The 26335-nt window shown below is 41.1% G+C and overlaps 1 protein-coding gene and 1 non-coding gene across 2 annotated transcripts; one reads left to right on the forward strand and one right to left on the reverse strand.

Annotated features, from left to right (window-relative positions):
* Positions 1–769: 769 nt before the first annotated feature.
* LOC114429873 (putative nuclease HARBI1) lies at positions 770–14180 on the reverse strand. Its single transcript, XM_028398485.1, has 4 exons — positions 14175–14180; positions 1640–2473; positions 1386–1563; positions 770–909 (listed from the first exon to the last, which is right to left on the reverse strand). Exons 1-4 carry the CDS (start codon positions 14178–14180, stop codon positions 770–772), a joined length of 1158 nt encoding a protein of 385 aa, XP_028254286.1.
* A 2178-nt stretch (positions 14181–16358) lies between these two features.
* Positions 16359–16430, forward strand: trnad-guc (transfer RNA aspartic acid (anticodon GUC)). Its single transcript has one exon. It is a non-coding gene; the product is annotated as a tRNA-Asp (tRNA).
* Positions 16431–26335: the final 9905 nt, after the last annotated feature.

The following is a 26335-nucleotide window of genomic DNA, read 5'->3' on the forward strand; positions in this document are numbered from 1 at the left end:
ACAGCGGCATTAAAAAAATGAGTTTTATATTTACAAACATGACGTCCTGTTGATACGAGGCGCTGTAAACTAAACGTTTTGATTGAATGTTGTTTCTTGTTGTTTACTGTAGTATAGTATAAAGTATAGTTCACGTGAGGAACAATATTACATGAAACGGTCATTTTGCCTGTTGTCATTTTCTTGTAGGGAGTAAAGAGCAGACTGAGGAGTTTATAAAACTCCGTGGTCAAAATGACCACCTGTTCACAGGAGCAAAAAACACAGCCATCCTCGGCTGGAGGTAACTGTTGAGTGATAAACCTGATGCCACTCTTTCGTGAATCTTTACATATCTGTGATAGTGTGATCTTGTGTGTTTACCTGTTGTCATGCTTTCTGTGTAGGACAATCCTGCACAGAATGGGCCTGGAGGGCACAGTGGAGCCCCAACAGGCAAAAAAAAAATGGGACAACTTGAAAAAGAAATATAAAGTATGTGCAGGTTTGGATAATGAAAGGGAAACTACATATGTTGTACCCAGATTAATTAACACTTGATTACGTAACCTAGAAAAATCTCCAACTGTTCCCAAGTAGTTAAAATACCGTTTGGCATCAAGCCTTTGTCAGGAAAGCACACAGATTGATTGTTTCTGCAGGACTACCTGAATCCCATTCCAAACAGCACCTCAAACATATTTATATTTGAGACCATCAAGCACTCATTTAGACTTTAAATAAACACTGCAAAAAATTGCATCTGCTGACATGATTGATTTCCTCTGCTTTAGGAATGCAAAGATCCAGGGACAGGGCTTGGAGTCGCTGGAACATCCACTGCTGCCACCTGGCCCTGGTTTGTCCTCATGGATGAGGTTTTAGGACAGAGGCCCTCTATTTCCCCACCTATCCTAATTGCCTCCATCCCTGAGGACACACCAGGGCCAGGTGCTGCAGAAGGTGAGCAGCAAGAGGAGGAAGAGGATGATGATGATGACGATAATGAGGAGAGGCAGCCAGGACTGCAAAGGAGAACGAGGAAGAGGAAGAGAGAAAACGACGAGCTTTTGGAGCTAATGAGGGAGGACATGAGGCTGCAGAGGGAGGACATGAGGCTGCAGAGGGAGGCTGAGGAAAGGAGAGAAAGGGAGAGCAGAGAGAGGATGGACAGACTGTTTAGTTTATTGGAGAGGATGGTGGACAGGAGGTGATGTTTTTGTTTTTGTTTTGTACATTCATATTTCTATGTTGTTTAAGTTATTATTTACATTGTTACTTACTAAATGTTTATAAAGAGCCAGGTAATAATTACTCTAACAGAGCTATTTCCACAACAGCTTGGAATTGAAATAGCTATAAAATTACTACACTTACCCTCTGAAAGTAATCATGGTCAAGCATACCCTCCTCCAGGGCAGACACCTCAGCAGACAGCTGATCCCACCAGGGAGCCCCACTGGCTGCCTCCAGCCCATTCTCCCCCTCATCCTCCGGCATGTCCTCCTGCACTCCATCCTCTGGGGCCATGATGTCACCGGCACCCAGGCAGATGTTGTGCAGGCAGGCACATGCTGTTATGACCTGTAGAAAAGAAGAATTACTTACAAGGTATTCACCATTTGACAATAAGCAATATTTCTCTCATGTAGTGACATACCTGAGGCACAAAGGTGTGGTGCACCTCCAGCGCTTGAAGGAAGATGGCTCGCCACCTTGTCTTCATCATTCCAAAGGCACGCTCTATGATGGAGCGTGTCCTGGAATGATGGCTGTTAAAGCGCTGGGCTGCCACACCTTGTACCGGCTGCTTGTAGGGTGTGATGAGGGGGAGTGGATGCTGGAGACATGGGTACCCGCCGTCTGCCAAGATGAAGTGCCCTGGAGGAGGGTAGATGCCACGCCTGTACAGTGGGCTGTGCCGGAGTACTCTGGAGTCGTGCACCGACCCCGGCCAGCCCACGTACGTGTCAATGAAGCGGCCCTGATGGTCACACACTGCCTGCAATAAAATGGAGGAAAACAGTTTCCTATTGCGGTAGCAGTGACCATCAGGGCCGCTTAGAGGCTTGATCCTCACATGGCAGCCGTCGATTGCTCCAGCAGCTTTGCAGAAAGCTCTGTGTCTTGCCAGCCCTGCAAACCCCTGGGTTACTGCCGCCAGGTCTTCTGCGGTGTTGGGGAGGTAGATGACCTTGTGGCGAATAGCCACCACCTCCCCAGTAACCCGATGGACGATGCGGTGTACAGTGGAGCGAGGCATCCCGAACACCCTTGCCACCACTCTGTAGGATGTCCCACTCGCCAGCCAGAAGAGGAACACCAAGGTCTCTATTGTGGCACCCCATCCGTGTCTTCTTTCCTGGTGTAGAAGCTCCAGCAGCACCGCCAGGGACTCTCTGCTCAGCCGGAAGTCTTGGGTAGTGTCCTGATTGTTAAAAAAGGTTTGTAGAACATGGACCTGTACATTTATGCGGCAGTAAATCCGCCCAGTCTGGAGACATGAGGGTAAGAACATGAGGATTAAACTACAGCTATTGATTTACAGCTGATACAATTCTATTGGATGTTAACAGTTCTTACACATTTAGTTTAAAGTATTCAAGTCTTACAAACGAATAAATACATATTACATTTAATCATATTTGTCAACTACTGTTTATATGGCAGGCATTTGTTCAGTAACTGGTATATTAATTATTATCAATAGTATGGGTTATTACAGCAGCGGGTTAACGTTACCTCTCCCCTGCGCTCTCCCAGCCTGAAATAAACGAGCCGGCGCCGACTTCGCTGCCGCTGAAGCCACCACTGATTTCTCTGCCGCTGAAGCCACCTCTCCTCTTCCTCCAACAACATAAATATTAAACAAAACAAAATATAAATCTCGATCTCAATTTCCATCGTTTTTCTGCCTTTTCGTGTCTTGCGTCTCTTTGCTCTTTTCACTCCGTGTCCGTCTGCTGTCTGTCCGCGTTTGTTTTTCCCGGGCTTGGGGGGCAGAATTTATGACGTCGCGCCACAATCAGGAAGTGCTTTGAAGGCCAGACCGTCCCATTTACCAACGGTGGAGGATCCTCCGGAGGATCCTCAGGAGGACACGGCCTCCTGAGACCGCGTAGGCTGCGTCCTCCGAAGGATGCAGACCCTGAAATGAGACACAGCCGCTGTGTCCCAATTCAGGGTCTGCATCCTTCGGAGGACGCAGCCTACGCGGTCTCAGGAGGATCCTCTCCCTCTCTCTCTCTCCCTCCCTCTCCAGCCTCATCTCCTCCGTTATCAATTGTCAGGTTTCTTCTGTTTCTCTCTGCTCCTCCTACAACAAAATGCCAACAGGCAGAATGACCGTTTGATATAATAACGATAATATTGTTCCTCACGTGAACTATACTTTATACTATACTACAGTAAACAACAAGAAACAACATCCAATCAAAGCGTTTAGTTTACAGCGCCTCGTATCAACAGGACGTCATGTTTGTAAATATAAAACTCATTTTTTTAATGCCGCTGTCACTACTAGCATTTTAAAACTCTCGAACTACTGCTCTGTACTTACATTTAAATGTGAATTCGGCACTCCTGCCGCTGCCGCTCGCTTGGTCCGTCATTGTACTATTGGACAAAAAGTAGGCCCGCAAAGCATTGTGGGATATTTAAGGCCACGAAGGATGGTAGCGATGCGTCCTCCAAATTCAGGCAAAAGGAGGACGCATTTGGAGGACGCATTTGAAGGACCCTTTGACTTTTGGCGAATTGGGACAGCCTTCGCGCAGCTTTGTGACGTAAGCGGCCTTAAAATGCGCACTCCGAAGGATGCAGACCCTGAATTGGGACACAGCTATAGAAACACTACACATAGTTTGTCATATAAATAACATGGATTGAATCATGTTGTACAGTCAATGGAAACAAAAAGCACTGAGAGTGGTGCTGGTAGTGCAGCAGTGGATGGAGGCTGAAGTGCTGCCACCTAGTGTCAATATTTGGTATTACTCTGACTACATATTCCACCTTTAACTCTCTGCCATATATACTGTGCCATGTGTGAAGTGATAATAACATGTGAATGTGAATTTATTGTAAAGAACTTTACTTATTATCCCTGTTATAAGTGAGCAGTGTGTGTGTGTGTGTTTGATGGAGTGTGTAATGTCTGCTCAGTGTTACTGATGCTGCTGTGTGTGATCTGAAAACTGATCAAACTGTGATGTGTCTGATGCTGACAGAAGAATCAGAGGTCAGACAGTCGGATCCTCCTCTGTGACACCTTTAACATCATATCAGAAATCTCTGTCTGCTTCTGGTACATGCAGCTGATCACCAGCAGGGGGCTCACTGCTTTGCTGTCACTCAGTGTAACAATGGAACTGTTAGAATGATGGTGCGGCTCACACAGGTGTGTGTGGTTGAGGTTAATCAGTGCAACAATGTCAGCTTCTCTCTACAGACTGTGAGAGAAACAGTCTGACTGAAGACAGGAGGAGGCAGAAATGTCACTGTGTGGATGTCAGCTGCCAGAAAACACCACAGAAGAAGAAGAAGAGGCAGAGGAAGAAGAAGAACAGAGAGGGGAAAGTGTTTGTGGTGACAGTGGATTGGAGTAAAGCTCAGCTGCTACAACAGAACAGTTTCTGAACACATGTGTAGCTCATTGACTAATAGGGTCACTGTAAATGTATTTTTTATTTTCAATATATATACACAATATTTGAAACACAATGTTTTCAATTGCAGGCATCAGCCCAGATGTGCACCATTCAGTGAGAGTCAGGCTTGTCCTTGACATGCAGATAATCAACAGAGCCACAAATCAAAACAGATGTAATAATGTTGTATGTAGACAGACCTGTGAAAGATGGTGCTTTCTCTTGCAGTCAACATAACAGCAGTAGCTTGTCTGGTCAGACGGTTACACCTGATGTCCTCCTTAAAAAGAAAATCACTGTTCCTCCACACAAAACATGATGCTGTTATTAAACTGGACAGGACTCACCTCTGACTGACTTGATGCAGAGAGTCTACAGGAAGACATGACCCCCTGTTTCCAGCACTGCTTCATCCGTTCGCTCACTGGTTTCCCCCGTCGCTCAGCTGGACTGTATGCCCACACGGTTCTGTTCACCTGATGAAGCTGCTGTTGTCTTCTCTCCCTGTGAATGGTTGCTGCCATGTTCAAGGTGTTCGCGGTGGTTTCTTCCAATGTGACCATAGTGAGTTGTAGACTCCATATTCTTTGGTGCATCCATCAATTCCACAAACAAAGTCCGGACTACGACTATGAGCAGTATTTATATGACTCAGTAAAGACTTGAGAGTGAGAGCTACAAACACAAAGCAGATAACACAGCGCCAAATCATTCCCTGTTTTTAGCCTTAGCTAGCAGCTAGCTGCCTGCTCTGCATGAAGCCGACCTGCTGACACGTCATGATGAAGGTACGTACCACAATTCCATGTCTTATAACAACAGAAACCACGTACTATTTATCAATTATCCAGATATGCCGATATATTATGAAGCAATATGACCTTATTTACGTGAATATAGTTTGTAAAAATGCAAATTAAACGTATTTAGGCTTAGAGCCCCTCCCCGCTCCCTCTTGGAATATGGTACATTCCACCTGTCGCGTTTTCCACTTGGAGTCCGTGAAGCTAAACTTTAAGCTAGAGGTTACCTGCTGCTGCTGTGAAATCATAATTCTCAACAAACTGTGGATGTCAGACTCATAAAATGGACAAACTGGACGAGGTTACACCTGCCACAGTCAGAGGTATGCTACAAGGGTTACTTTGATGTTGTGCTGGTGTTAATGGTGAGTTAATGTAGTTAGCCTAGCTTAACAAGTTGTGGATTCGCGGCTAAAGTTTAGCAGCTAAAACACATAAAACGGGCTAATCTAGTAATAGCTTATGTCTCATTGAGCTGTGGGGCCATTCTCTCAATGTCAAGGACTGTAAACACTGAAAATACAGCAACAACTGGTCATTTGTAAGACATGAATACATGATGTTAAGTTCACATACTACTCTTGAAGTAGAAGTAGCAAGAAATAAAAAATGTGGAAACAGGTGCTGACAAAATATCCTCACCTACTATGTAAAAATCTGAAGGAAATTAATGATAACCTCTGTTTCTTGGCCCTGACTAACTTTTCTGTTTTACAGCTGCTAATATTGGAGAAGACTTGATCCCATGGCTTTCCCGAGATGACGTTAAAGACCTCTTTCCTGGTCCTGAACATTTCTGGAGGCGCCGGGCTATATGGCTTGTAGTGAATCAAAATGAAAAGGTCAGATCTGTCTGTCACAGTATAACAGGACTGATAAACAGCACATGGTTCAATATCACTATCTGTTTCAAATACATTTTTCAAAAGTTATAAGTGTTTTTTTTTCATTCCCCAAAATGATAATGTGACTATGACAAAAATGCTCAATAAATGTTTGTGTAAATGTGTTTTAGGTGGATACTGCTCCGGAAATTCATCAATCTCCCCCCACTGGAGGCAGTGACCTTTCAAAAGAGGAGGCAAATACTTCTAAATTTGTGACTATGTCCAACCCAGAATACATGGTGTTCACGGACAGTGAGCTTGAACAGGTGCGACGCTCCTACTTCAAGCAGAAACGACTGGGAACTGAGCACAATGTGACCTTATCCAAGGAGCTCTTTTGCCGACTCATAAGAAACACTATGAATGATATGATCTCCATCGCAAGAGCCACAGAGGACTCCAGATACCCTGCCAAACATGAGGTGCAACCAAAGTTCCACCTTCCAAGAAACCACGGCAAGAAGTCAGTTCTGGAGATTCCAGTGCATCCACCATTATTCTGGAACATTCACCTGTTAGTTCCATGGGCATCCCAGTGTCACCTAGAGCCAGCACCCCAGTGCAAAACGGGACAGCAGTGATTAAGAATGTATGAATTGTATTAAATATAATTTTGGCTGAGTTCATTCATATGGCACATTCTGGACATTCAGCAGCTTTGGAATGTTTCACTATGTGTCCAAGAGTGTCTGTACTCTGGTCCAATATTTTACTTTTATATCAAGTAACACAAACATTAATGAATTAATGCTACCACTTACTCAGTTTATTATACTGACAACTTGCTTGTTTGGATATCTCATGTCCTCTTTCCATCATAATGTCCCTGTAATGTCTTCAGCTTGTTCAGTTGATGTCTGGACAGCCAGAAAATCCAAGCAGGACACTACAAGACCCTCCAAGAAATCTACAAGTCCAAAAAGCCAAACAAAGCTGCAGTAACTCAATTGCTGAACCTTGAATCCGAGTCTCGAAGACGCTTCATCACCTCTGACGTCTTAAAGGATTCTAGAGGCTTACCCTTGTTTCAGGGAACTGGATCACGTAAGTAATGTTGGTCCCACTTAGTTCACATGACTCAGTTTGTAGCCTGACATAAATAGCATAATGTTCATATGTCTCACACATTATAGATTTGTTTGGCCTGATGGTGAATCATTTTAGATAGAATGTTAGACTTTTTTTAATTCTTCACTGAATCTGTTTTTCAGGTGCTTGACGAGCTGCTGCCAATTATCCAACCAAGCAACTTCCAGCACATATCAGAGATGCAGAACAGATGGAAAAGCTTCTACTCAAAGGTCCAGTTTTATGGTGTGATGAAGAAGGCCATGAAGCCTCCAAAAACTTTGAATGGAGGTGAAGTCATGATACATTTAGTTCTTTTTACATAATAATGTCTCAGTTATTTATGTTACAGTTACTTATAGTACCACGTTGTATTGTGCCTTTTCCATTCAACCAGTGGAGCATATCACAGCTGTCTCCAGAGCCCTGCCACTGCTCTGTCCGTCCAGCTCTATGCCACCAAAGAAACTGGGCTCAAGCAGCCAGGCTCTTTTCCATGTCCTTTCGGTAAGATTGTTCATAATATATTCCTGTTTTTCATACATTTTATATTTAGTTTAGTTACTTTGAGATAAACTTTGATCATTTCCAAAGTTCCAGGGGAAGGGGAAGTGTTTTCTACAGTGTGCTTAACCCTCATGCGTTGTTCGGGACATTTTTGTCCTCTGAGAGAAATTTTTCTGTTTATTTTGGCCATAACTTTGTCAATATGTGGACAAATTGAATCATTTTTCCTCAATAAGCTTAATTTTACATAAATTTTGTTAACCCTCATGCATTGTTCGCAAACACTACCCTAATGTGTTGTTCGGGGACAAAAACGTCCCCTAACTTTAACGGTTTTAAAAATATATTAGATAAATATTTTTTTGAAATTTTTTTGCATAGACCTTTTAATTAACTTCAGTTCTAATCAACAGTAGTGAAAAAATCATTTTCCCCCAGGATTTTAACCCTTTAATCACCAATTTTATAAGGGGTGGTGCTGAAAATTGAAAAAAAAAAAACACAAAATGGCTCATTTTTAATAGAAAAGGTGAATGTGGACTGGATTCTTTTGAACCTTTATTACAGTCTTGGTCATGTCAAACATCAGTAAAAAAATTGACTTGATTGCATTATTAGTTTTTGCACAGCACTGGATTTTCTTTTTTTCTCCCTAATGTGTTGTTCGGGGACAAAAACGTCCCCTAACTTTAACGGTTTTAAAAATATATTAGATAAATATATTTTTGAATTTTTTTTGCATAGACCTTTTCATTAACTTCAGTTCTAATCAACAGTAGTGAAAAAATCATTTTCCCCCAGGATTTTAACCCTTTAATCACCAATTTTATAAGGGGTGGTGCTGAAAATTGAAAAAAAAAACACACAAAATGGCTCATTTTTAATAGAAAAGGTGAATGTGGACTGGATTCTTTTGAACCTTTATTACAGTCTTGGTCATGTCAAACATCAGTAAAAAAATTGACTTGATTGCATTATTAGTTTTTGCACAGCACTGGATTTTCTTTTTTTCTCCCTAATGTGTTGTTCGGGGACAAAAACGTCCCCTAACTTTAACGGTTTTAAAAATATATTAGATAAATATTTTTTTGAAATTTTTTTGCATAGACCTTTCAATTAACTTCAGTTCTAATCAACAGTAGTGAAAAAATCATTTTCCCCCAGGATTTTAACCCTTTAATCACCAATTTTATAAGGGGTGGTGCTGAAAATTGAAAAAAAAACACACAAAATGGCTCATTTTTAATAGAAAAGGTGAATGTGGACTGGATTCTTTTGAACCTTTATTACAGTCTTGGTCATGTCAAACATCAGTAAAAAAATTGACTTGATTGCATTATTAGTTTTTGCACAGCACTGGATTTTCTTTTTTTCTCCCATTTTGTCCCATAGACTTACATTATAAACACACTTTTTTTGACTGCACAGCCATGGCACTACATAATCATGCATTCTTGATTGTTGGTGGTTTACCCTGTTGGTAGGAGGTAAAATTTGTGATTTTTACAGTTAACAACTTAATTACCATATTAACCCTTTACCTGCAGGCCTGTGCTCATGTAGTGTAGTTTCTGGCTTGTATATGGAGTTATAGGGAGTATTTTAGCACATAATTGTGTGTCTACACACTGTGTGTGTATGTTAGAGAGGAAGAGAGCCATTTGCACACTGATCTTGTTGTCTGTGAGTACACACAACCACAGAGTCTTCATAGTAAACAAAAACAAAGAAAGTGTTGCTATGCACGTGTGGCCCTTTGATGTCTACAGGTGCAGACTAAACAAAACAAAAAGGCAAGTGGTCTTACATGTGACCTTGTGGTCATTTGATGGTGAGAAGAGCAGAAAGCAACATGAAGAGAGGATTCACTTGTGCACAATCTCTGGAAATGATTGTGCAGCCTGGCTCTATGAAGGGCCAGGCTGTGAAGCTGTGAAGGCTGCACAAGTAGATCTGTCACTTGTTCACAAGCGAATCCTTCATTCGTTCACAAGTGAATCCTTCACTCATGCACAGGTGAATCCTCTCTTCATGCTGCTTGCTGCTCTTGTCACCATTAAATGACCAGGAGGATGCATGCAAGTCCACTAGTGTTTTTGTTTTGTTTAGTCTGAACCTCTCAGCATCAAAGGGCCCGGCACTTACTTTTAGGGCTGCAACAAATTTACTTTACTTTATTTTACTAAACTACTTTTAATACTAATTTTAGTAGGGGACTAAACTGTAGATTAGATTTGGTTAGTCAATGATTATTTATTATGTTATCAAGTTATCTATCTATGGTGTCTATTTAGTAACATGCACATGTACGTATGGTCGTGTGGAGCGCAACACACCATGGAAAAGGGGCACTTAGACCTCACTTAGACTAATTCAGTGATCTCAACTGAGACACTAACCTAAAAGTAAAGTCACTCTACTGGAGGACGTGTTTTCCGAAAGCTAAAAAAAAAAAAAAAAAAACAGCTATTTTACCCATCCACAACTTCAGACGCCAGAACTCCTGGATGTTTTCATTTTACATGCTTATGCATTGCCGTTGTACGTCTGAATTAGGTACACTTCACTTACTTAGTAACTTTATTTTCCTGACTTTCCTTCCCTGACAATGTGCAAATGGCTCTCTTCCTCTCTAACATACACACACAGTGTGTAGACACACAATTATGTGCTAAAATACTCCCTATAACTCCATATACTTAAGCCAGAAACTACAGTACATGAGCACAGGCCTGCAGGTAAAGGGTTAATATGGTAATTAAGTTGTTAACTGTAAAAATCACAAATGTTACCTCCTACCAACAGGGTAAACCACCAACAATCAAGAATGCATGATTATTTAGTGCCATGGCTGTGCAGTCAAAAAAAGTGTGTTTATAATGTAAGTCTATGGGACAAAATGGGAGAAAAAAAGAAAATCCAGTGCTGTGCAAAAACTAATAATGCAATCAAGTCAATTTTTTTACTGATGTTTGACATGACCAAGACTGTAATAAAGGTTCAAAAGAATCCAGTCCACATTCACCTTTTCTATTAAAAATGAGCCATTTTCTGTTTTTTTTTTTCAATTTTCAGCACCACCCCTTATAAAATTGGTGATTAAAGGGTTAAAATCCTGGGGGAAAATGATTTTTTCACTACTGTTGATTAGAACTGAAGTTAATTAAAAGGTCTATGCAAAAAAATTTCAAAAAAATATTTATCTAATATATTTTTAAAACCGTTAAAGTTAGGGGACGTTTTTGTCCCCGAACAACACATTAGGGGGTAAAATTTGCCCACAGTGTACCGTTGACCTATGAAAAATTTTAAAATCATATTAACAAAATTTATGTAAAATTAAGCTTATTGAGGAAAAATGATTCAATTTGTCCACATATTGACAAAGTTATGGCCAAAATAAACAGAAAAATTTCTCTCAGAGGACAAAAATGTCCCGAACAACGCATGAGGGTTAATATGATTTTAAAATTTTTCATAGGTCAACGGTACACTGTGGGCAAATTTTACCCCCTAATGTGTTGTTCGGGGACAAAAACGTCCCCTAACTTTAACGGTTTTAAAAATATATTAGATAAATATTTTTTTGAAATTTTTTTGCATAGACCTTTTAATTAACTTCAGTTCTAATCAACAGTAGTGAAAAAATCATTTTCCCCCAGGATTTTAACCCTTTAATCACCAATTTTATAAGGGGTGGTGCTGAAAATTGAAAAAAAAACACACAAAATGGCTCATTTTTAATAGAAAAGGTGAATGTGGACTGGATTCTTTTGAACCTTTATTACAGTCTTGGTCATGTCAAACATCAGTAAAAAAATTGACTTTATTGCATTATTAGTTTTTGCACAGCACTGGATTTTCTTTTTTTCTCCCATTTTGTCCCATAGACTTACATTATAAACACACTTTTTTTGACTGCACAGCCATGGCACTACATAATCATGCATTCTTGATTGTTGGTGGTTTACCCTGTTGGTAGGAGGTAACATTTGGGATTTTTACAGTTAACAACTTAATTACCATATTAACCCTTTACCTGCAGGCCTGTGCTCATGTACTGTAGTTTCTGGCTTAAGTATATGGAGTTATAGGGAGTATTTTAGCACATAATTGTGTGTCTACACACTGTGTGTGTATGTTAGAGAGGAAGAGAGCCATTTGCACACTGTCAGGGAAGGAAAGTCAGGAAAATAAAGTTACTAAGTAAGTGAAGTGTACCTAATTCAGACGTACAACGGCAATGCATAAGCATGTAAAATGAAAACATCCAGGAGTTCTGGCGTCTGAAGTTGTGGATGGGTAAAATAGCTGTTTTTTTTTTTTTTTTAGCTTTCGGAAAACACGTCCTCCAGTAGAGTGACTTTACTTTTAGGTTAGTGTCTCAGTTGAGATCACTGAATTATTCTAAGTGAAGTCTAAGTGCCCCTTTTCCATGGTGTGTTGCGCTCCACACGACCATACGTACATGTGCATGTTACTAAATAGACACCATAGATAGATAACTTGATAACATAATAAATAATCATTGACTAACCAAATCTAATCTACAGTTTAGTCCCCTACTAAAATTAGTATTAAAAGTAGTTTAGTAAAGTAAAGTAAAGTAAATTTGTTGCAGCCCTAAAAGTAAGTGCCGGGCCCTTTGATGCTGAGAGGTTCAGACTAAACAAAACAAAAACACTAGTGGACTTGCATGCATCCTCCTGGTCATTTAATGGTGACAAGAGCAGCAAGCAGCATGAAGAGAGGATTCACCTGTGCATGAGTGAAGGATTCACTTGTGAACGAATGAAGGATTCGCTTGTGAACAAGTGACGGATCTACTTGTGCAGCCTTCACAGCTTCACAGCCTGGCCCTTCATAGAGCCAGGCTGCACAATCATTTCCAGAGATTGTGCACAAGTGAATCCTCTCTTCATGTTGCTTTCTGCTCTTCTCACCATCAAATGACCACAAGGTCACATGTAAGACCACTTGCCTTTTTGTTTTGTTTAGTCTGCACCTGTAGACATCAAAGGGGCACGTGCATAGCGACACTTTCTTTGTTTTTGTTTACTATGAAGACTCTGTGGTTGTGTGTACTCACAGACAACAAGATCAGTGTGCAAATGGCTCTCTTCCTCTCTAACATACACACACAGTGTGTAGACACACAATTATGTGCTAAAATACTCCCTATAACTCCATATACAAGCCAGAAACTACACTACATGAGCACAGGCCTGCAGGTAAAGGGTTAATATGGTAATTAAGTTGTTAACTGTAAAAATCACAAATGTTACCTCCTACCAACAGGGTAAACCACCAACAATCAAGAATGCATGATTATTTAGTGCCATGGCTGTGCAGTCAAAAAAAGTGTGTTTATAATGTAAGTCTATGGGACAAAATGGGAGAAAAAAAGAAAATCCAGTGCTGTGCAAAAACTAATAATGCAATAAAGTCCATTTTTTTACTGATGTTTGACATGACCAAGACTGTAATAAAGGTTCAAAAGAATCCAGTCCACATTCACCTTTTCTATTAAAAATGAGCCATTTTGTGTGTTTTTTTTTCAATTTTCAGCACCACCCCTTATAAAATTGGTGATTAAAGGGTTAAAATCCTGGGGGAAAATGATTTTTTCACTACTGTTGATTAGAACTGAAGTTAATGAAAAGGTCTATGCAAAAAAAATTCAAAAATATATTTATCTAATATATTTTTAAAACCGTTAAAGTTAGGGGACGTTTTTGTCCCCGAACAACACATTAGGGAGAAAAAAAGAAAATCCAGTGCTGTGCAAAAACTAATAATGCAATCAAGTCAATTTTTTTACTGATGTTTGACATGACCAAGACTGTAATAAAGGTTCAAAAGAATCCAGTCCACATTCACCTTTTCTATTAAAAATGAGCCATTTTGTGTTTTTTTTTTTCAATTTTCAGCACCACCCCTCATAAAATTGGTGATTAAAGGGTTAAAATCCTGGGGGAAAATGATTTTTTCACTACTGTTGATTAGAACTGAAGTTAATTAAAAGGTCTATGCAAAAAAATTTCAAAAAAATATTTATCTAATATATTTTTAAAACCGTTAAAGTTAGGGGACGTTTTTGTCCCCGAACAACACATTAGGGTAGTGTTTGCGAACAATGCATGAGGGTTAAACATGTGGTAAAAGCATAAATTATTAGTAAAACACTGCTTCAAACTAAAGCTGTGGAATCCAAACATGTTCAGGGACATTAGTGGCAAACTGTCTGTTAACATACAGTCCTTAATTTAAAGTGCACTTACCTGCATGGTGTGCTAAGCAAGCTGCTACAGTTCTCACTGTTAATGTCATTTTAAAACATGTTCTGGTCATCTGGAGTATTGTTGCTTCCACCAACACTAAACACATTTATTGTAAATATGTAGCTCATGATAGGACCAACAAGGCAAAGTTTAAATGTTGCTGTGTTACACATTTACAATAAGTCGTGGTGTGTTCACAGACGCTCCGTAAATGTGCGCTTTTACACGTTTATTTTGTGTTATTTTGATAAGATTGATTCTGACACTACACGATTCAATAAAGCAAAGCAGAAATAAACCGAGTTTCCCTGTGAAGAACATTCATAGACAGCCATTCAGGTATTGTCTGAACCACAATTCAGTGTTGGTGGATTCAAAAAGAGGAAATATGGAAAAATGGCTCTGACACAGGTCAGTGTGACTCTTCAGCTATAAGATAGGTTTGTAGTTACACAGTAACAAGTTTGAATGGTTTTTACACGTTTCACTTGAAATTCCCTCAGGGTCCAGCTGGGCTCCTTTTGCTCTGTTGGGACAGTGACTAACAGCTCTCCATAGCAGCATGGATTGCTGTCTGCAGGCCAGTGCTGTTCACACTTGGTCTAGAAAGAAGAAAACATCTGATTGGCCCTCATATGACCATTTATTAACCATGTTTCCCACCAAACTGAACTGATGAAGCTGCTCTAAGCAGCATCCACACATAAGAAGACTGCAGGTCCAGAGGCCTCGCCTCAACCCTTTGAATGAAAGTGACCTGGATGACTGAGAAGCTTCATCAACAAGACAAATGATTAACAGCAGCTTCCAAGGAGCGGCGTGTCTGCAGCCGCCCTCCAGAAGGCTCTGGCTGCCGGAGGATACGATGTGGAGAAGAACCCGCGTCAAGAGCCCAGAGCCCCCACTCAGAGAGCTCATCCTCACTGCCCGTTCAAACAGGACCTCTGTGATCATGCTGCTGCACACTGCACAGCTCCACCTGGTTCACTGGGGTTTGTTTTGTTAGTGTTAGTTCATGTGTTTACTTATAGACTAAAGCAGTGATAAACCTATATTTACTAAACATATAAAACTATAGAAACAATACATGAATATTTTCAAGAATGACTTTATTAATCCCTGTGGTTAAATTACATGATGAGTCTGATGGCGGACTGCAGGAGTCACCGCCTGTACCGTTCCTGGAGCAGCAGAGTTTTTTAGTGTTATCATTCCATAGGTCATCATGCTTTTACACATAATAAACCTATACTTATTAAAGCTATTTATAAATGATATTATGTATTTATTGTAAAACATTTATTATATGACATGACAGCCATGACAGCGGAGCTCTGGAAGTAGTCAGCTCCATGTTTGATTATTCTAGATGCTTTAAGGCTGTGAACCCCTCACTGCACACTTTAAACTCCGTTCTCTCTGTTTAAACACTGTCAGAGTTCAAACCTTCGTAGGAAATAAGTCCAGTATTACAGAATGAAACCAAAGATCAAACCTGTTTTCAGCAGCATTCTGCATTCTGGAGATGGACTGACACTGGTCTACGGACTATCCGGACCAGAACTCAATGAGCTGTAAGAGAAAAAAAGGTGAGAGGTGAACTGGTTATAGGAGGGACCACTGTAATGCAAACATGTGATTTGCTGATTCTGGTGTTTTTAGGTTTTGATTTAAATTTCACAAAATCATTTATTTGCATTCAGTTATTTTTGATTGTAACCATATATAATTCATACTTCTGTCTGTGTTCTAAGAGTCTTAAAAATATGTGGTTTCCTTTTTATTTACAGTGTGCATGTCATGTGACTTATGAACGTACAGTTTGTGCATATATATAAACAGTTTGATTTCCAGGTTGATGCAGCAACAGCTGCTGCTCTGACACCATTGTTCATGTCTTCCTCTCTCTGCACTGTGTTAACACACCTGAATGCTGCAGAGCATCTTCTTCTTTCCTGCTAAATAAATAATGGCCCTGTGGTCTGGTGGTGTCGGTTCACCTTGGACAGCGATGGACAGGAGGACAGGAAGGTCCGGCTGCTCTCAGCTGGGACCTGTGTGTGTCTGGGTGCACACACACCTGCAGTCTGCCCACAGTTACTGACGTAGCCACTCCGTCACACCCCAGCTGACACATGACCGCACCAGGTGGCTGCTGCTATGACAGATGGTGGTTGTCAGCATTCCTCGTTAGTATAGTGGATAGTATCTCCGCCTGTCACGCGGAAGACCGGGGTTCGATTCCCCGACGGGGAGAAAGACTTTTACCAGCAGATAGGATGATACTGACCCTGTACATTGCTGCTGCAATAGAAAACATTTCCCAGTTTGGGATAAATAAAGTATTTGTTCTGTTCTGTTCTGTTCGTCTTGTGTCTTGTGAGCTTTAGATTATATTATTTCTTGGGCTCTGTGCTCTAAGTGTCTTAAAAATATGTGGTTTCCTTTATTTACAGTGGTGCATGTCATGTGACTTTACTTATGCAACATGTATGATAATGTTCTGTCTCCTCTCATTTCCAGACGTGCAGCCAAAAACATGTGCAGTGATGATATGTGACGGTATCATCATGGTCTCAGAGAGAAGAGCTGAGTGTGTCTGTTCTGATCTTTGTTGTGTCTCTTCTCCTCTGTAGTTTCTGCTTGTTGCTCCGTCACACGCCCTCTGCTGGTGAGCCGCGTCATTACACACAACCTCTGCTGCTGTCAGACTGTATAATAACCACTTCTGATAGGAGCAATATTCACACACCACAGTGTACAACACATTATTTATTTAGTTTCTGATGCACTATGTACAGTTTTCTTACAGACCACTTCTCCCTCCACTCACCTGTGCAATAACTGTTCATATGTAAACTGTTGATGATTCTATTCTATATTTTATTGGTAGTTTATTTTATCATATATATCTTTTCTTAACCCTTTAACACCACCCTCAATAGTTGATGAAACGCCTGTCAAAGGCATACCCAAATTAAACTACAAGCTGTTTGTGACCCCTTAGGAGTATGTGCAAAAGCTTGGTCTCATTGTGAAGGTAACACTCTGAAATTTTTATTTTAGCTGTGTGATTTACTGCAATTGCAAATGGTTAACAGTGAGAGAAGTCTAAACACAGAGAAATAAAAAGATTTTGTAGCTCGCCTAAATTTTTTTTGTAAAAAAAGGCTGCTTGACAACTGGAGCATGGTGATGTTGATTAGATGACAATATAGTGACACAGGCTGAAGTCTTACCTATTCCCAGTTAAAAGTAGATAGTAATTGGACAAGAAATGACCATTTGGGACAGGTTTTTCTGTAGGTATTCCCAGGCGCTCTCCAAAAAGTGCCATTTGGAGTCTCCAAATGGACACTTTGGCACCAAAGTGCATAACTCTGGAATGCTTCAACATACAGACATCAATGAGAGCTCTAATGAAAGGTGCCACTTAGAGGAACCTCATTCCATATTCAGATTCACTATTAGTATGATTGAAATAATGTTAGTGAAGCAAAAACACATTGAATGCTCATTATTCTACTGAAACTGAAATTGTGCATCACAAGAAAAGACTCAGAACAAGAGATATGGTCAAAAACAACACCTTTATCTAAACAAATACCCAAACTACTTACAGCAAACTGTTTACATGTTTACAATTCCACAGGTTTCACAGCCACATGTTGTTCTCAGTATGCCACTGTTACAGTCACGGGCTGCTACAAAGCACAGCTAGAAAGCTTGATGGGTGTCTTACTGTCACCAGAGATGTAGACTGGCTTGTGATGTTGTACACTGGGAGTAGGAGGCTGCTCTGGCTCTGGTGCTTGGCTCCCACTCTGTATCTGAATCAGTTTGCCTAAAATGCAAAAAATAAGGTTTTCATTCACAGAACAACTGTATCTGCATTCATTGTTCACCTCACAAATCAATAGTAAAAGTGCACACCACACAGGTAAACAAAATAGAACAGTGTTTGCCTAAAATGCAAAAAATATATATAAAACAAAATAACTATAGATGTATGTATGGTTGTATGTATACATCAGATATTCATTCACAGAACAACTGTAGCTGTATTCATTGTTCACCTCACAAATCAGTCCTCCACAACTACTTTTGGAGGAATAGTAAAAGCACACACCTCCCCCACACAGGTAAACAGAACAAAGGACCCACACAGGTAAATGAAATAGAACACAGTGTTTGCCTAAAAATGCACAAAATATATATAAAACAAAATAACTATAGATGTATGTATGGTTGTATGTATATATCAGATATTCATTCACAGAACAACTGTAGCTGTATTCATTGTTCACCTCACAAATCAGTCCTCCACAACTACTTTTGGAGGAATAGTAAAAGCGCACACCTCCCCCACACAGGTAAACAAAACAAAGGACACAACACTGTATTCACTAATTCTTTGAAACGTCTACATTCTATTTATAAAACTGCAACATGTATAAAAGTTACACTTACTTGTCATGGACAATATCTTCTCCTTCAATGAACATGTCCTCCTCCACCGAGTCAACAGACGACACATAACTTTGCGCATCCGACACATCCTCGTCACAAAAGTCGCTTTCCCGTCTCGTACACTCTTCAATAACTTCTTCAACAGTGTAATTCTTCTTTTCCATGCGTTTCGCCATCTCTCTGGTCACTGGAAATACCACTGGAATGGAGATATACGCTCACTCTCACTATTACGCATTTACGCATGGACAGCCGGCATCCATTGTTCATGTTTACGCTTAGGCCTGTAGCCCACCCTCCTTCCACAACCCCTTCATGTGGGACATCCCCGTGACGGAAATCTTATTGGCTATACGTCCATTGCATCAGATTCAGCGTCAAATATAATGGGCTGAAAATACAAGCGTAAGAGTGGGGGGAGGTGCTTCGCTCGATATAGTCGCTCATTGGATTCTTTTGGCTAGGGACAGGCCCTCGATCCTTTTGTATGGTCAAACGAGCTGTCAATCAATAGAGTAGGGAAGTGGCTTTCCAACGAGGTGTAGGTTGTCAACAAAGAGCACAAAATGGCTGCGCCCAGACGGAGATATTGCAGTGAAAACATGAACCGTCCCGTCCTCGGGCCGCGTGTACTTAAAAGGTTAACTTATCCTTTGCTGTCTGTACCTGCTGTTGCAAAAATGCAATTTCCCCATTGTGGGACTAATAAAGGTTTCTTAATCTTAATCTTAAGACTGTCTGGAGGACACACAGAGTGGACATGGGTCACAGAGTGCTGCTGCTGTTTGTGTCTCTGCAGCATGGGCAGCTGCTCCTGCTCCACTCGTCACCGGCTGATTGTTCACACCTGTGATCAGTCATCAGCCAATCCTGCTGCAGCTTCCATCTAGTATATGTGTCCAATGGAAGCTGAGCAACATGTCAGCTACACACATAGAAACACTACACATAGTTTGTCATATAAATAACATGGATTGAATCATGTTGTACAGTCAATGGAAACAAAAAGCACTGAGAGTGGTGCTGGTAGTGCAGCAGTGGATGGAGGCTGAAGTGCTCCCACCTAGTGTCAATATTTGGTATTAACTCTGACTACATATTCCACCTTTAACTCTCTGCCATATATACTGTGCCATGTGTGAAGTGATAATAACATGTGAATGTGAATTTATTGTAAAGAACTTTACTTATTATCCCTGTTATAAGTGAGCAGTGTGTGTGTGTGTTTGATGGAGTGTGTAATGTCTGCTCAGTGTTACTGATGCTGCTGTGTGTGATCTGAAAACTGATCAAACTGTGATGTGTCTGATGCTGACAGAAGAATCAGAGGTCAGACAGTCGGATCCTCCTCTGTGACACCTTTAACATCATATCAGAAATCTCTGTCTGCTTCTGGTACATGCAGCTGATCACCAGCAGGGGGCTCACTGCTTTGCTGTCACTCAGTGTAACAATGGAACTGTTAGAATGATGGTGCGGCTCACACAGGTGTGTGTGGTTGAGGTTAATCAGTGCAACAATGTCAGCTTCTCTCTACAGACTGTGAGAGAAACAGTCTGACTGAAGACAGGAGGAGGCAGAAATGTCACTGTGTGGATGTCAGCTGCCAGAAAACACCACAGAAGAAGAAGAAGAAGAGGCAGAGGAAGAAGAAGAACAGAGAGGGGAAAGTGTTTGTGGTGACAGTGGATTGGAGTAAAGCTCAGCTGCTACAACAGAACAGTTTGTGAACACATGTGTAGCCACCAAAACTACACCTGGTACAACAAAGGATCACAGTGAGTGGAGGACCAAGGCTGGAACCAGAGGACCAGAGCTGAGCTCTGGAGGCCAGAGAAGTCCTCCTGATTGAAGCTGAAATGAAACAGTCAAGATGTGAGTGAAGTCCAGACTTTCTGCTTTAATTCAAGTGTTTGGACAAAAGTGTGGCATTAACCATTCGGGAGCTGTAGACATTTTCATACACACACATTTCTGCTGGCTCATATATAATGGAACAAAGGGCTGACAAGCAGCTGCATGTCCAGGTGAGTCCTGTTCCTGGTTCCTCCATGACTAATCCAGCAGATCAAAGTCCTGGAGGTGGTTCTGAGTGCTACATTTACATTTGGTAGCTGTTCACTGGAGCTCTGAACCCTTCATCAGGTGTGCCGTGTGGAATGATCCCATCACACTTCATCGGTATGAAGCGTGTTATTGAGTTATGGTAAATACTTACATCTATGCCAGCCACTTGTGTGGCAACATGTCGTCCCAATCTTATATTCATGCAGCCATATTGTGTTCTATATACAGCTATACAGTTATATCTCATTTTAGGAAGGTATGGTAAGTTTTTCTTGATATTTCAGCTAATTTTGAGGTAAAAAGAACCAGAAACAGATGAAAACATGTTTTATAATAAATCCCAGTGCAGCAACAAGACTTATTATAAGAGTAAGACCATTCACACAACTCCTCAATTTAAGAAAAACTAAACAAGAACAATGAACACTTTTTATTATTATTATTTCATTGCAGGCCATCTGTACCTGACAGAATTGGTTCATATCCAGCATCTTGTTAAAATGACAGCAGACTGGTCTATAGAACATACAAATAATACAAATAACATGCTGTAAATGTGCATTGTCCACAAACAGGACAAAATGACCCAAAATGGCAAAAAATGAAATGACCCTTGCTTCACCTGCACCCTGAATCACAATGTAGCAAAGAACATGCTTGTTCAGTATACTGCAGCATCAGCATTTGACTGACTGTTGATCTGCTGTTTCAGATTAGTGTTACTGTTATTTTCATACAGAAAGAACAATCACGAAACAACGAAAACAACCGAGGCAAACCGATTAAAACCTGCACCTGTTACAGCCTCTCAGATGAGGCTCTGTGTAGCCCAAGCACAGCTGCCAGGTAATATTTTGTGGGGACATGTCCCATCCTTGTGAGTAGAACTATAACAGGGAGTGGAATCTAACAGATCCTCAGATGTTATGAGTTCAGTTGCTTGTGCCATGTTTGGCCTCTCTATTGAATATGCCATGTAATTTCTATCATAGCAGACAGTATTATGCTGCTGCAGCTCAAAACAATATAACGACCAGTTAATTACATAGATGTTGCTCACGAGTCCAAACTCAGGTAAATCACTGGAATTAACAGCAGTTACAAGTAATGTCTTCTCCTATATATTTATTACCATTTAGATGAATCCATTCAACAGACACTGCATTGTTTGTGTCATCATTTCCGAGGAAAGCCCTTGTTTTTCTTTCAAATATGACATGCTGCGTATTTCTGAAGTTGGTCCTGATGCACACTCATTGAAAAACATTGGGTGTTCAGGATGACTTACATTTTGACAACACTCATACATTTGATTATGCCTTACTAAAGACCTTTGCAGCCCACTGTTTGAAAAAACAATGTATTGATTCAAACCTCATGCACATGTGACGGACCATCGGTCCCAGGAGTTCTATCTGCGATGGAGCATGAATCAGATATAAATATTGTTATCAGGGAAAAGACATTTCAGATGTTTTAAATGCTGTTCAGTCTCTTTAACCTGCTAATTGTCTGTAGACCAATGACAGGAGCAAACAACATCTGAACACTTTCTATGAGTTCAAGGATGAATTTGTAGTACTCAGTATCTGTAGCTGTATCAATAATAAATGAACAGTCATTTGGCCTGAGGATTGCTTCAGTTTACTGTCACTTGAAGCTAATGTGCTGTAAGCTATAGGGCTTGGTTTGTCTCTGACATCAAGCAGAGAGTAGGGAAATCCAGTTAATGCAGTATTGAAGGCATCCAAGTCTAGTTGACCTAAAAGAACTGAATGTTTAACACACACTTTATTTCTAATGGAGCAATGCCTTCAAGAATTACATGCATCATATCCTGAGGTGTTTGTTCACTCAAGTTAAAGGCTGGAAATTCTACCAGCTTGCTCTTCCTGTTGATGCCAAATGTAGTCTTTAAACTGTTCCTAAGATCCTCTGTATTTGCTTCTCAATGTCACTGCACTGCCGAACATGTCTTTCTAGTGTCCTTAGTTCAAAGTTGTCTTGGTCAAAATACATTTGCGTGTCCTTAAATGAACATTCACACTGCCGGCACTTACTCTAGGCGAAACCAACAGCCTCTTTAAATCCACAAAGCTCATGTTGTGCTAAGGTGTCTCCACATATCGACACTAATGCTCCAGATATTTCACGTTCACCTGCTGCAGTCTGAATTAACACCATCATATAGCATTTTCAAGTCCTCATCCCCCAAAATTCCATCCAAGGCTCTGGCTGCCGGAGGATACGATGTGGAGGCCATCAAGAGCCTGGTGGCTAAAGGGACCCTGGTCCAGACCATGTTCACTGTTGTTGGCAGAAAAGTCGGAGAGCAACAAACTGCTGTCTTACATTCATCCTTCAGCTCTGTGTTCTAAGAGTCTGAAAATATGTGGTTTCCTTTGTTTACAGTGGTGCATGTCATGTGACTTTACTTATGCAACATGTATGATAATGTTCTGTCTCCTCTCATTTCCAGACGTGCAGCCAAAAACATGTGCAGTGATGATATGTGACGGTATCATCATGGTCTCAGAGAGAAGAGCTGAGTGTCTGTTCTGATCTGTGGATGCTTGTGTCTCTTCTCCCCTGTAGTTTCCTGCTTGTTGCTCCGTCACACGCCCTCTGCTGGTGAGCCGCGTCATTACACACAACCTCTCATGTAATGAGGCGAATTTATAACTTTTGACTTTATGTGGAGGAGGGATTGATTTTGGAATGAGGAGGCTGCAACCTGCGATGGCACCACTAGATGTCAGCGTTTCACAGCATTGGTGGTTCAGTGGTAGAATTCTCGCCTGCCACGCGGGAGGTCCGGGTTCGATTCCCGGCCAATGCAATAATGACCCTTTTAACTGAGGAACATGTGAGGGGACATATATTCACCTTCACATCTATGCTGTTGTTCAGCATGTTGTTTTTATATGTGTTAACAGACCTATCTGACTTCTGTTAACATCACTGTGACATACACACAGAGGCACTACACTTCACAGACGAGCTTCAGTGGTACAGTGCACATCACATTTGAAACAAGAGCACTTACCATCACTGGTAGTGAAGGTGTCCCAGGAAGAATTACTGTGATGTTTTACCTTTAGAGCCTTTTTATAGAACACACTCATTTGATTTGAATTAAGAATGTTTGTTGGTGCAGTAGCCAGCATGAGCCCTGTAGATGTCTTTATTTAAAAAAGAAAAAGAGAAAAGACCATATTTCACCTGTTTCTGAGCCTCATTAGTGCAGTAGGCAGCGAGTCAGCCTCATAATCTGAAGATTGTGACTTCAACCCTCACAAGGGGCACTTGTTTTAGAGCCAGAATACAGATTACAAAGAGCACACTGTATGTTTACATGTCATCCAGGTCATGTTCATAGAGACCACTGAAGCAAGGCGTCTGGACTTGTAGAGTTTTCTTGAAGACGTTTCTCTGCTCCTCCAAGCAGCTTCATCAGTTCTACCTGTTGGTGGGAAACATGGTTTATATGTGGAGGAGGACCTCAGTGGGTCTGGGTCAAACAAACAATAGCACTAAATGTGTCCATACTTACCTGTGATGTTCTGGCTGCCTGGGCCAGGTGTGTCTAACACTGGCTAACGCAGACCTGGGCAAAGTACGGCCCGCGGACCGTGCGCACAATAGAAGAAGAAACAGAAGAAGAAAGAAAAGAAGAAGGCAGCAAGAGTCAGCTGTCAGCACGGCATCACCGCTAACGTTTTTCCCACCCTCGTTTCTTCTAAGCTGCAGCACTGCGTCATCCCATCTACTCTTTGGAGAGACGCGCTGTGTACACTTTAAAAATGCTGCGCGACTATGCTGAAATGTACGGTAAAGCGTGAAGAAACGCCACGGCGCATTCAGATGTTTCCGCGGAGCTGCAGCCGACATCTGCTCTTAAAAAGCTCAGACCTTGTCCAACTTTCAGAGCTTTGGGAACTCTAGGTTTGAACTCTAATGGTTTTCTTCTGTAAAAATATCTTCACATCATCTGCTGCTCTATGCGGAGTGTGTTTCAACATACAACCAGCAACACTCAGAGTGGACCTGGACACACACAGAGGACAGAGGAGAGAGCAGTAAACACACAGACCGGTTCACATCATCAACTCCCTCCGCCACACACTGATTCTGTGGTGTTTTTCCGCCAATGCGATTTTATAATATATCTATCTTTCCATTCATTCAACTCTGCGCAACTCTCTCTCTCCTCCCGTCCGCATTCACACACATAAGCGCACATGCACGCGCACACACCGAGAGCAGCTGATCCGCCCGCTCCTCCTTTCAATGCACCATGACTGTTGAAGGAAAACCCGGACCGGCGGATATGTTCACAGAGAAGAGCCAACGTTCTTGATAATGGAACATCACGCACCCATTTATTAATCAGTTAGTTACCTTGGTGTAACTTTAGTAGTTCCATATATCTGATTATAGTTTTATATGCTATTATGTGGTTAAATCACATTATTTATTTGAACCTTTATTTCACCAGAACAAGAACAGGCGGACACATGAGGTCAGTGTTGAGTTCATATAGTGAAATAAAAACCTTCAGCTTCAGATGTTTGTGGAATCCATTCCTTAGATTAGAACTAAACTAGGCTCAAATTAAAGTAAGAACTTTCATTTCAGTTTGGTGAGTCATCCAGGAAACAGGAGAAAGGACAGGTCTGTCTGAGCAAACTCATTCTACTGGCCTGTAATGTATGGAGCTGAGGTGGGGGAAGGTCCAGGCAGGGTTCAAGTCAGCATGTATTTATTCATCTTATCACCCAGGACTAACTGAGGGAATTAAGATTTAACTGAATCCATTCAAAATGCTTCTTGTAGCTTTAAAACTGTCATAGATAAGCATGCAGGTGTATATTTAACCTTTATGAACCCCAATGACCAACTCTCCGACCGATGTGACACCGAGATGCCCCCACACACTGCTTACAGTGATGAAAATGTAACAAGAGCATATTTATAAAGGTAGACACTGTGCCAGTGATCTCCAATTCAATTCATATTATTATTGATGAAAGAAATGTGGCCCTTTGCTTTTCTAATGGAAGTCTATGTGGCCCTCGCAAAAAAAGAATTGCCCACCCCTGGGCTAACGACTATGAGACTGGAGGGGGACTGGTGGACAGCCCTTTGTTCTTGCTGTGAGTCTGTGCAGACTTCCTGGAATGGATGGAATCACTGCATTGTATGTGGTAGAAAGATGATGTCTGAGGCCTCCACCTCTGTTAAGGGAAGGTTCTTCCAGCTTCACATAGATGCTTCCTTGACTCCTCTTTCAAACCACCTTTCCTCTCTGTCTAGGATGTGGACATTGTTGTCCTCAAAGGAGTGTCCTGTTTTTTGTAAATACTTGTTTTCTATAATGATTTTTCTTTAATGTTGTTAAGATTTCAAGCTGCAACTCGACACAAAATAGATGACGGCGGCCACTGAGTAGGTCTCATCACAGATGTAATGGCAGCTGTTCTGTCCCTCTCCTGACGTTCTCTAGCTTGTCCACACTTTGAGCTCCGAGCATTCATGGAACGTGTGCTTGCAGCTGAGCCTCAGACCTCACCTGGCAACAAGGAATTCTATTTTCTGATTGGTCGATAGGTCGCTAAGTCCAG

Source organism: Parambassis ranga, unplaced genomic scaffold (assembly GCF_900634625.1).
Source record: "Parambassis ranga unplaced genomic scaffold, fParRan2.1 scaffold_21_arrow_ctg1, whole genome shotgun sequence".
In the NCBI taxonomy this organism is placed as follows: Eukaryota; Metazoa; Chordata; class Actinopteri; family Ambassidae; genus Parambassis; species Parambassis ranga.